Source organism: Dendropsophus ebraccatus, chromosome 13 (genome assembly GCF_027789765.1).
Source record: "Dendropsophus ebraccatus isolate aDenEbr1 chromosome 13, aDenEbr1.pat, whole genome shotgun sequence".
In the NCBI taxonomy this organism is placed as follows: Eukaryota; Metazoa; Chordata; class Amphibia; order Anura; family Hylidae; genus Dendropsophus; species Dendropsophus ebraccatus.
The window spans coordinates 59,370,437-59,383,406 of NC_091466.1; the positions used below are offsets into that span (position 1 = coordinate 59,370,437).

The 12,970-nt window shown below is 41.3% G+C and overlaps 1 protein-coding gene across 1 annotated transcript in view; it reads right to left on the reverse strand.

The window, feature by feature from the left end:
• Positions 1 to 2,295: 2,295 nt before the first annotated feature.
• FMN1 (formin 1) overlaps positions 2,296 to 12,970 on the reverse strand; it is a 137,252-nt gene continuing 126,577 nt past the window's right edge. Inside the window, 5 exon segments of the mRNA XM_069949350.1 lie at positions 2,296 to 2,380; positions 8,139 to 8,457; positions 8,459 to 8,507; positions 8,584 to 8,733; positions 9,833 to 9,884. Coding sequence (XP_069805451.1) covers positions 8,320 to 8,457; positions 8,459 to 8,507; positions 8,584 to 8,733; positions 9,833 to 9,884 — 389 coding nt within the window. The 3' untranslated portion in view covers positions 2,296 to 2,380; positions 8,139 to 8,319.

Below are 12,970 nucleotides of genomic sequence, written 5' to 3' on the forward strand. Positions count from 1 at the left end.
CATCCTTGCCTCTCAGACTGGCTGCAGCAGCGGCAGACATAACACAGAGACATCTCTAGTTAAGGCTGTCTAATGACGTCTTTCTCTCTACACAAGCTGGATCAGATTCTCTCCGTGCATGAAGATTCATTTCAGCCAATACTTTGATGCCTCATGAAAAGCTGGGACTTTCCACTGGATCGGGGCAACAATTCAAGTCGCCGGCCTCAAAGCAACAAGTTGATTTATTTTATTGTTATTTAACATCTATTTCTTCAATGAGAGGCATAGGCCGTGCACCCTGGGATGAAGGCAAATACCGTCGATATAACTTCAGGGGTGACTATTGGACTGTAAGGTGGTAGACATCCCGTACGTCTAGGCTGTCCTATGGGATGTTTTTAGTTACAGTGGTTTTACAGAAATCTATAGTCAGTCATTGCCGATTATAGATGTTAGACTAATGTCATTACATGTCTGGAACTTGTTCTGCCTTTCAGGTGCACTGACAAAACTTGGGGAAGTTTATGCTTGGTAGCCTAAATGTATATCTTAAAGGGGTTGGACACTATATCATAAAATTGCTCAGTGTACAGAATTAGTAAGTATACCCACTGTATATACTGACAGCAGCTCCCTGTGTACCACAGAGCTAAAATCAGACTCCCCTCCTCCAGGCTGTGCTGTCCTACTCTGTAGTAAGTCTACTGATAAGATGGCTGACATGGAGGAGCATGTGACCATGCCCCGCCCCCCAGTGTCCACCACTGAGCCTGTATATGCCTATGGAGTACACTGGAGGCGGGGCTTGGTCACATGCTCCTCTATGTCGACAATCTTATGGACAGACTCACTACAGAGCAGGGCAGCACAGTCTAGAGGAGAGGAGACTAAAGTTAAGTCCTATGGGGGTGGATACTGAGAAGTTTCCACAACAAATTTGCATGCAGAAAATCTGCAGCAAGTTAAAGGGGTCACCAGGCTTGGGAAAACATAGGCTAAAAAAGCGCAATACTAAAAGGGAGGACTAGACTTATTTTTTGCTCATAACATTCTATGAAAATATTTACCTTCACAAGTAGCACTACTATCTATCCAACCATCCATCCATCTCCTATCTATCCATCCATCTCCTATCTATCCATCCATCCATCTCCTATCTATCCATCCATCCATCTCCTATCTATCCATCCATCCATCTCCTATCTATCCATCCATCCATCTCCTATCTATCCATCCATCCATCTCCTATCTATCCATCCATCCATCTCCTATCTATCCATCCATCCATCTCCTATCTATCCATCCATCCATCTCCTATCTATCCATCCATCCATCTCCTATCTATCCATCCATCCATCTCCTATCTATCCATCCATCCATCTCCTATCTATCCATCCATCTCCTATCTATCCATCCATCTCCTATCTATCCATCCATCTCCTATCTATCCATCCATCCATCTCCTATCTATCCATCCATCCATCTCCTATCTATCCATCCATCCATCTCCTATCTATCCATCCATCCATCTCCTATCTATCCATCCATCCATCTCCTATCTATCCATCCATCCATCTCCTATCTATCCATTCATCCATCTCCTATCTATCCATCCATCCATCTCCTATCTATCCATCCATCTCCTATCTATCCATCCATCTCCTATCTATGCATCCATCCATCTCCTATCGATCCTTCCATCCATCCCCTATCGATCCTTCCATCCATCTCCTATCGATCCTTCCATCCATCTCCTATCGATCCATCCATCTCCTATCGATCCATCCATCTCCTATCGATCCATCCATCCATCCCCTATCTATCCATCCATCCATCTCCTATCTATCCATCCATCCATCTCCTATCTATCCATCCATCCATCTCCTATCTATCCATCCATCCATCTATCCCCTATCTATCTATCCATCCATCCATCCCCTATCTATCTATCCATCCATCCCCTATCTATCTATCCATCCATCTCCTATCTATCCATCCATCCATCCATCTCCTATCTATCCATCCATCCATCTCCTATCTATCCATCCATCCATCTCCTATCTATCCATCCATCCATCTCCTATCTATCCATCCATACATCTCCTATCTATCCATCCATACATCTCCTATCTATCCATCCATCCATCTCTTATGTATCTCAGTCAAAGTGATTTCTTCCCCCCCTCCCCCTCCACCACTCTGGCCCATGGTTGTTGCTACAGTAAAAGCAGATGCCTAATCCCATGTATTATGGTACCTGTTTCTTTGCAAAACAAATGATAATTATTAATGCTGACTTTTCAGGACATTTACCAGACTAGCCGTTGGGTTAATCTTCTTTGTTTCCACTTTCTTCTCTGCTGTCAGTTTATTCACCGTCTCCTGAGCCAGACGTAACCTGGAAAAATAAAGCATAAAAAAAGTCCCAGGTTAAAATCTGCTGTAGAATTATTTTGTATTGATATTAATAATATTAAATTCTTATTCTTAATATTTTTTTTTTTCAAGAATTAAGAAATGACATGAGGAATCCGGGAGTATGGATTATTGTATGTAATAATTCTGCCCAATAATACTGGTGCCTATTGGGATAGCATTGGAAAGGAATAATGCATTGACTTAAAGGGATTATTCAGGATTAGAATAACACGGCTTTCTTGCTAAACAGAACCACCTCTGTCCTCAGGTTGTGTGCAGTATTAAAATTCACCTCCATGTACTTCAATGGAGCTGAGTTGTAAAACCCATGCCCAAACTGTTTCTAGAAAAAAGCTGCCATGTTTTCCTAAGACTGGGAAATTCCTTTAAAAGACACAGCTTGTGGGCCATAGTAGATACGGTGACAGTTTTACACTAAGTTATATACGGTAACTGACATTTAGGGGGAGATTTATCAAACATGGTTGCTAGAGGCAAATGAGCCAGTTCTACTTTACACCAGTTTGATAAATCTCCCCATTGGTGTTCAGGAGCAGAGGAAAAAGCTAATCTGAGCAGAAGAGGCAGAATGTCTTCAGCCAATGTACATATACTATTTATCACAGCATGAGATCAGTATTAATAACACACAAATTCTTATATACTTTACTAACTCTATATACTTCATTATAAGAACCATTGCCTTTACTACTGGGAGTGATCGACTGGAAAAAGCAGGCCGCCATATGTAAGCAGGGGTGTGACAAAGGTTGGGGGGACGTAGGCAGCTGCCTAGGGTACCATTAAGGAGGGAGGAGGCAGGGTATAATCAGGAGCCAGCGGACTCCACAACTAGCATTTGGTAGGGCGACCAGCAAAGATTGCAATGAAAACTAAACAGTGGAGGAGGTAGAAGGAAATGGGAATCATACATAAGAACTCTAAGGAATGGTAAGAAAGGGAGAACGCTCATAAGTAATAAATCAGGTGACGCTTTAGGGATTGGAGGAAGGTACATTTTGACATCTTATCCCTTTTCTGATTTAAAGGGGTTATCCAGGCTAAGAAAAACATGGCCACCATCTTCCAGAAACAACTTCTCTCCTGTCCTCAATTTGGGCGTAGGTTTTGCAGCTCAGTTCCATTGAAGTGAATGGAGCTAAATTGTAATGCAACATACAACTAAGGACATGGGGGTGCAGTTGATACAAAAAAAAAAAAAAAAAAAATAGCTGTATTTTTTTCTAATCGTGGATAACCCCTTTAAAAATAGTGGCCACCACTTCTCTGTGAACACTATTAACCGGATCTTGTTTTTTTTCTTTTATTTTTTTTTTTAAATAATGCAAGTTTTCTAACGAAAAAAACGGATGCAGATGGATATACAAAAATGTATCCATTTTTCATCCGGTTTTTCCCCCCTTTAAACGGATACGTTAAACAGAAAGCAAAAAAGCAGCGTGAACCCAGTTTAATAGTGAAAAATGTTTTAAAAAATTACATATATTATACACATACACTATATATATATATATATATATATATATATATATATATATATATATATATATATACATACACTTTTTTTTTTTACAACAGTACATTAATGCTTTGGTGCTGAAAAGACAAAATCACTATAACTAAGCCTATCCACTTTGAAGCGTGCTTGAAATACAGTTTTTTAATTAAAATATAATAATAAAAACCATAGTAACAAATGTTAAGAGTGTAAGGGAAATATAACCTGAAAATAAGCAACAAAATAGTAGACAAGAGGTAGATGTGTTATGTAAAATCATCTGGAAATGTCTGCAATAAGCATGTTGCCACATCCCCCCGCTCTCCTGCTGAAACTTTACATGTCCCACAGGAGGCTGCCCATTCCACTCCAAAGTATTACATGCATCTGGTTACCCTTTCCCACCACACTGAGTTACACTGCTTAAATCTATTAATTGATTTATTCAACTCAATAAAATAAATGTCACGGAGCCCCATGCTGCTCGGTTCCCAGGTTTATGGTGAAACAAGACATTCAGACAACATTAAAGGAAGGAGACATGGGGACAGGGGAGTGAACAGCGTGCAGAAATCAGCACACTTTTTATTAGCTCTGTATAATGATATAACTAATGCATGGCCATGGCGCTGGAGGGTGGCCACCTAGGTGTTAAGCGGTGGTGGTTTATAGAACAACAAGATTTTGCAGAGTAGTTCAGTGGTTTAGTGTATATAGAGGGCACAAAAGCCCAGTTATACTTAAAGGGATTATCCAGGATTAAAAAAAAAAAAACCCAGCTATTTTCTTGCAAAAACAGCGCCAAACAGTCTTCAGGTCATATATGGCATTACACTTCAGCTCCATTCACTTCAATGGAAGTGAGCTGCAAAACTGCACCCAAACCGAAACACGGGTGGTACTGTTTCTTAAAGTGTTTTTTTTTTTTTTTTAAAGCCTGAAAAACCTAATGACAAAAGAAAGTAACCAGATTTTTGTACAGTATCCTCCAGATCTTTAGAGATCTCCAAACTATAAAATTAAGAAGCACAGTGGTGAACAAACTTTATAATAGACATTTTTTCCAACATATCCCATGAATGCTCAATAAGAGACCTGGGCATTTACAGTCTGCGGGCCACATCCGCCCCTCTAACTAGCTCTGACCGGCCCGCATGAGATTTCCAGGCAGGATAAGCATTCAGAGTGTCAGCAACATTGCTATGGGGCCCCATGAATCTTGTACGGAACCCATACGTGGGGTGTCTCTGGGTCACACTACTGGTGATCTGCTGTCATTGCCCATATGGACCTATGATGGCGCCGCACTGAATGATGGAAAATATTTCCTGGCCGGCACCATCTTAGCTGTATGCAAACATTTACAAAAAAGTTCAAAAACAAGGACAGCAGCAGAGAGAGGCATGAGACGGCTCAAAATACTCAACAGGGACTTTGTAAGTATGACCAGCAAGGTTGTTGAGCATTAAATTTTTTTCCATTATGACCCTTTTAAGTTTATTAGTCTGGGCCTCTAAAACCATTCCAATTTGTCATGTGTCCCCATGGCAAAATTAAAGCGACTCTGTACCCACAATCTGACCCCCCTAAACCACTCATACCTTCAGATAGCTGCTTTTAATCCAAGATCTGTCCTGAGGTCCGTTTGGCAGATGATGCAGTTATTGTCCTGAAAAACAACTTTTAAACTTGCAGCCCCATGCCCAAGGGGAGTATCTGTGCCCTAACTTTGCACCACCCCTCCGTCCCTCCTCCCCACCCTCTTCATCATTAGGAATGCCTCTGGAACATTTTCTCCATGCTGAACATTGCACAGGTTCTTAACGAACCAGCCCATGTGCCGGGCTGACACAGGTGGGGAATATGAGGAAATATGCCTGGAGCATTCCTAATGATGAGGAGGGCGCTAGGTGGGGCAAGGTTAGGGCACAGATACCCCCATTTGGCACGGGCTGCAAGTTTAAAAGTTGTTTTTTAGGACAATAACTGCATCACCTGCTGAACGAACCGCAGGACAGATCTGGGATTAAAAGCAGCTATCCGAAGGTATATGTGGTTTTGGGGGGTCAGATTGTGGGTAGAGAATCGCTTTAAATGCCCACCCCCGCTCAATAAGATTGAAATCTGGTAAATTCTGAGGCCAAGCTAATACCTTGAACTCTTTATCATGTTCTATTTCTTAACATTTTTTGCAGTGTGGCAAGGTACATTTTCCTGCCGAAAACAGGCACTACCAAGGAATACCATTGCCATAAAGGGGTGGATTGGTCAGCAATGACATGCATGAAGTACTCAAGATGATATTTTTGATTGGTTCAGATGAGATGAGGATCGTTTTCTGTAGAGTCTGCAGCATTTGATTACCAATGGCTGAAGAAGCTGGATACCGCCCTATGGAGTCTTGAAAACATTTGGCCCTTGGCTGTATCCATGTGTTCCAGGCCGCCTTAGGGCTGCATCCAACATCTTTGGTCACCGGTAATCAAATGCTACAGAGTCTGGTTCAGATTAGATGAGGATCGCCCATCTCTAGTCCAAAGTATCATCTTTGGTACATCATACACGTCATTGTAACTTCTACAATAATGCCAAGATTCAAGGTTTCCTAGCATCACACTGCCTCAAACAGCTTGACGTCTTCCTACAGCACACCCTGGTGTCTTCTCTTCTTCAAGGTACGATATGCACAAGTACCCAGGTGTGTATACAAGACTTAAGAAGAGGCCAACTTCTTCCATTGCTCCATGGTTTAATTCTAAAGCACACATTACCACAGCAGGTTCTTGACATACCTGCTCTAGTGTGAAGGAGGATTCCAACTCCTAAGAAACACAATATCAACAAAATCTCACATAACTCTCTTTAACGTTTGTCCCGTTTTTTGTGTTGGCATCATCTGCCATTTTGTGTTCTCATTGTGGTTTCTATTGGCAGCTGTGGTCACATAACACAGTTTGTTGGCGACCAGCGCCCCAGAAATTTGAATTCTGAAAGGGAACATATAAAAATTCTACCATTTTGAGCCAGTGTTCTCATGGGATTGGGAAGCCCCTATATGACACTCATATCGTTGTCCTAGGATCTGCTCCCAGTGCTTCATCCCAGTCTGAAGACTGGGACAAAAGTCTTGAATGAAATCCAATTTGGGATCACATTTTTGTGTATTTATATTCTTCTTCTTGTATCTACCTCCAGTACCTTATACATGGTTAATTAAAATAACTATGTATTAATATAGTTAAAATAACAGATTTAACCCTATTCACTCTCTACCCAAAATCTAAGCCTGTCTGCAATAGTTTTCTATTACATAAATTGGTCCGCTTGTCTGCAGCACATCCTGACTCACACCCTAAGCTGCAGAAAATAATCACTTTTACTCCTCTGGTTTGAGAAGGGAGGAGGACAACAAAGTCACATGATCTCTGTCTCTTCTGTTGCCAGGCAAGCTGTAACACCTCATCTGTAACCCGCCCACCACTGACATGATACCAATGAGTGATCACCTGGCCAAGGGGAGGGAAACAACAGTGACAGCCTCCTGAGCAGTATAGGGGAAAGGAGAAACAGTTGTTTCATCTCTCCCTCTCTCTTTCTAATCTATTTATGTAGATGAATAGACAGATATTTTGTTTACTGTGTAAAGCAGAAGCAGATTGTGCCTGCAATGGGCATATACTACAAGATGAGGCGGATACTTGGTAATTGGCTCTGAGGTGCAATACATGCTGGGAAATGTAGTTTTTTTGCCCAGCGCCATGTTGGAAAGAGAGTGGCTTTAACTCAGGAACTGCATCAGCTAGGAAGATGGGAGACCGTTCAAAATACTCAGGGAGGCTTTGTGAGTAAGACCAGTTTTGGTAGCATTTCAGCATTTTTTTTAGCTCTTGGGTGGAATATCCCTTTAATATGGCCCCCTTTTAGCCCTTACTCTATCGCCATACCATTTACTTCACCTTAGTGGTACGTGGCATTACCCTTTAATTCTTCTTATAAACGTTTTACCTGTGGAAGATTATGGAGCTCCATAAATAATAACAGTCATAATAACAGAGACTATTTAACAGATGTGACCGTAGATCTGTATACACCGTGTTTCCAAACTGCACATAGTATAGAGGGAACGCGGTTACTTCTTATGTTCTTTATCTCAAGTCTGACCAGATTAAACCACAGAATGACAAATCCCAAGACGCCCGTATAGTAATCAGACTCTGACCTGCTACTACCAAAAACAAACATCCGGCTTGTTCGGTCCATTCAGAAAGCCAGAGCTTTGTGCAGTTTGGCTATCGGAGCCAACATCGGCTTCATTTTAAGTCAGACACCAGAGAAAATGAGAAAAAAAAAAATAAGATGAGAGAAAAAGCAACAGAGGAGGCGGGGGAATCTGTTCCAAATTAGCCGAGGTCTCCTTTCATTTTACTAGCAAGTAATTGGAAGCGGTAAAGAAAAGTGTAACTTATCGGATCTGGCGTGTTTATCTTTTCGTGAGGACAGGCGGCCGCTGGCGGGTTCCCTCTGGAGCCCTGGGGGGGAAATCACCTTCCCTTGATGTCCATTTGATCCGAAAAGAAAACAAAGGCGCCTGTGGAACGAGTGAGTGTAATTTGGGCGGCCCAGATGCTGAGTAATGCAAGGAAGGGCCTTGATTAGAAACGTACCTTTCTGTGGAGAGGACTTTGCTCTCTCGTTTCCACACGGCCTTGAAGTCACCGCAGAATTCGTACCACACCACGAAGAAGGAATTGGGGCTGACTTCCTTTTCACCGGCCTTTGGCTTGGCTCCAAAAAATCCAACGGTTTCTTCAAAGCTGCGGGTAGGAAGAAGAGCTGTCAGCAAACAAGATCTCCTGGAGAAAAAAATATATCCCCTCAACCCCCTTGCCCCCCAACCAGGATTAACAAAGTTGTCTGAACCTGTTCAATCCTACAACTTTAACCGTGAAATCGTGATTGAGCACAAACCATACCGCCAGGCCTATATGTTGGCCTTAGAAATTACACTGTAAAAAGTTACACAATCTTACTGCCACTTTGATGTGCAACTTTTATCTGTGAATACAGGTCATCACAAACAGATTTGTGCCAAGGCTTTAAAGAGGGGGGAGAGAAAAAAAGTTTTCAAATCGAGTGTTAGAAAGTTATACAGACTTAAAAATTACTTTTTTAAAAAAAAAAAAGACTGTAGTCTTCCAGTACTTATGAGCTACTGTATGTTCTGCATGAAGTGGTGTATTCTTTCCTGTCTGACACAGTGCTCTCTGCTGCCATCTTTGTCCATGTCAGAAACTGTCCAGAGCAGTAGCAAATCCCCATAGAAAACCTGCTGTGGACAGTTCCTGACATGAACAGAGGTGGCAGCAGAGAGTACTTTGTCAGACTGGAAAGAATACACCACTTCCTGCAGGACATACAGCAGCTCATAAGTACTGGAAAACTTGAGATTTTATTAAGAAGTAATTTACAAATCTGTATAGCTTTCCGATACCTGTTGATAAAAAGAAAAAAAAAGTTCTCGGGAGTACCCTCTTTAAAATGCCAAAAGCAAAGATTCAAATCACTGTCACAGCAGTTTACCTATACACCCTGGCTAATGCAGAGTGGCTTGTTGTGGAATCCAGCAATGGCAGGACATGACCATACCAGCTACCCCCTCTCCCAGTTCACAAGATCTGGAAGAGTTGCAATGAACCTAGGTACAATAAAGCACTTGAGTCTCCATAATACCATAGAGATCATTGGCAGATATTTGTGCTACAACAAACCAGAAGAGAATCTGTCAATCACGATTAGGCCAGCCCACTACACGCCTAAACATAGAGAGAGTAGAGGTCTATAGATCAATAAACTAGGGCTGCTGAACTGTGGATATGGAACTCTATTTTTACAAGTAACAGCATAAAAACCTACCAGCTCTGCACTTTGCTGAGAATATTCTCTTCAGTTTTATGTTCATCTTTGGCTGAAAAAACAAAAAATTTGTACATTATTAAGTGAAAAACTGACACCACATTACTACCAAGTACTCAAAGCAAATGTCAGGATTGCCCACAATAACAACTGTGTTGTGAGGGCTGATGTGGTCTCTCGTAGGTTGACATTGGGAGATGGTGATAAAAGAAAGACAGCAATGATAGAAAAAAAAAACCCATACAACCTCTTGCCAATACAAATGTTTTAGATGTCGGACTATAGCTTCTATGATCTGAGAGTCCTTTTGACATGTTCTAGATCGGTGAAAAACCAAGACCCTGAGCAAACAAAAATTTTGACATCTCTCTAGAACATATAAGAGCAAAGTAGTCATACAAACAGCATAGAAAACTTAAGCAAAAATCAATTAATTATTATTTTTTTTTTTTTGCATATCCGAGTATAAACAGTAACGTTTCGACCACATTGAGCACAGATCAACTCTGGTCAAAATGTTACGCTTTATACCTATGGATTTTTGCTAAAATCTTAGATGCGGTTGCACCTCTTTGTTCTTATTTGTCTACATGCTGACATGTGGGATTGTCGACTCTATGGCGTGCATCCACCCATTGAAGCTGTCTAGTGAACTGAATTCTATGTGTATTTGGACCCCTCCGGTGGTTGTTGTTATCTCTCTAAGACATGTACGAAAAAAACATTTTTAAAGAAGCATTGACCATTTCATCTTTCTAAAGAAAGTGCAGCATTATACAGTGAACAAATGCAGCATCTATGTGAACAAAACCAACAGACACCTAACAGAACAGGCGACAAGATAGAGAGGGGAAACGGAGTTCTCTGCAAGAATTCCGTAGTGTGGACATTTCCTAACAGGCTCTTAGCAAAGGCAGTGAAAGTCCTTCTTACTCCCCACCATACAGAATGGCTAACAATGTTCCTTACTGATATAGGAGAAAGCTGTCAATCACCAGATGTGGGAGGGGCAGTCAGGACTCTCACGGTTTCTTCTTGCACTGTCTGAATTTACTTTCCATGCTCCGAAATTAACATCAACCTATATAGAACAGAACTCAACACTTTCTCCCCATGCCTTGGGCTATGATAGGGCAGCATCAATTACCTGTGAGGTTACTCTTTCAACATAATTTCTGCCTACGATGCCTCTACTAAATAGTGCTTTCAAAGTTTAATTAAGTAAAAGTTTGTTTTCATCAGATATTAGAACAAGTGCAAACTTCAAAAAGTCAAATCACATCAAGTCAAATGGACATATAGCACCAGATGGCTTTCTGACGGCAAAGTATTACACCATGTGAGTACTGTCTGACTTGCACATTGACAGCCTCAAAACTTTCTATGGCCCCATAAGAGCATGGCAAAGAAAGATGAGCTTTTATGTATAACATTTTGTTTTAAAGGAAATTTGGAAAAAAATCAACTTGATAGCACTGGCCCTTCCTGTACTCACATCAAGCATTTCTGCTCATCCAAACTGATCATAACACAAAGTTCTCCAGCCCATTGGCATTAGTCTCCTGCCATCAGCTATTAAATCTTTGGTCGGCACCAACTAAGCCTAGATGAATAACATGATATTTTGTTAAGTAATATTGGCTTTTGACATTGCTTGGAAAGCCTCTGGAGTCTTTGAAATTATTGGGCTGGGTTTACGTCAGTATTGGGTCAGCACCGACACACTCCTGGTTTCGGCTAAACATACTGACCAAAATATTACTTACCGATGTTATTTACAACGTAATTGCCCAAATGATTAAATGTTTTCTGCTGAAATCAATTATGTATCACTATGGAAAGTAGAGAAGTTAGAAACAAGGAAGGAAAAGCTAAAGAAAACAAAGCTTTGTCCAATAGGTTTGTATTGGGTAGGTAGTCGTTGTCAGATAGCAATGACTGTTGACATACAAGTTATAGGAACTGAAATCCACGCACGGTCATGGTCAACATTTACATTTGCCAGAAAGCAGGAAAAAGAACCTCACGTAATCCTGCCATTATACAATTCAAGTTATTAAAACTTTGGTTGTCAAGTAAACTATAGCTAGTAGAGATGCCAGAACAGTGCATGCTGGGTAAAATCAATACTTCTCATCCCACTGCAAGATCAGGAACTTCTAAAAAGAAATACAATTTGGCCTCAACATTGAGGGGAAGATTTATCATTATTTTCTTGCAATTTTACTGACTTAGCAAATTGGCAGCACAGATATGTATATATCTGGGTGTCAGTTTCCAGGGCTGCACGAATGACACAGTGATCGTTTGTGCAGCTCGGGCCCTTGAATTCACATGCTGTGTAAATGCACTGCAAACTAGTACCAATCTCGCTAATCGACACTTGTTTGCGGCTGCCCGCTGCCAAGAAATAGTTAGGGACCTAAAAGGACCCTTACCACTGAGATCAATAAAAAAGTTTTCCAGGTAAGACTATCCATAGGATAGCTCATCAGTTGCTGATTGGAAGGATGCACCCCAACCAAGCAGCTGCTCTGTACCTGCACTACACAGTAAATAAGGCTAGAAGTAGTTGGCTCCATTCACTGTGTAGTGGCCTGGCCTGGTTACTGCAGTTCAGCTGCCATTCACTTGAACGAGAGCTAAGCTGCAGTTACACAGCACCACAACACAGTGAATAAAGTCAACTGCTTCCGGCCGTATCCACACTTTAGTGCGGGCGCTCATCATTCTATTAAAGGGGTAGTTCAGCAAAAAATGTTTTCTTTCAAATCAACTGGTGCCAGAGATTTGTAGATTACTTCTATTTAAAAAATCTCCAATCGTCCAGTGCTTATCAGCTGCTGTATATCCTGTAGGAAGTGGTATATTCTTTTAATTCGAAAACTGTGCTCTTTGCTGCAAGCGCTGTTTGTGACAAGAACTGTCGAGAGCTGTCACAAATCCCCATAGAAAACCTCTCCTGCTCTCCAGAATGGAAAGAATACACCACTTCCTGCAGGGCATACAGTAGCTGAAGTAATGGAAGACTTAAGATTTCTTGATAGAAGTTACAAATCTCTGGCACCAGTTGATATACCTTAATAGATGTAGAGGGTGGAGAAAGCTAGTGTTAAGATGACTGCTTGTATCTCCACC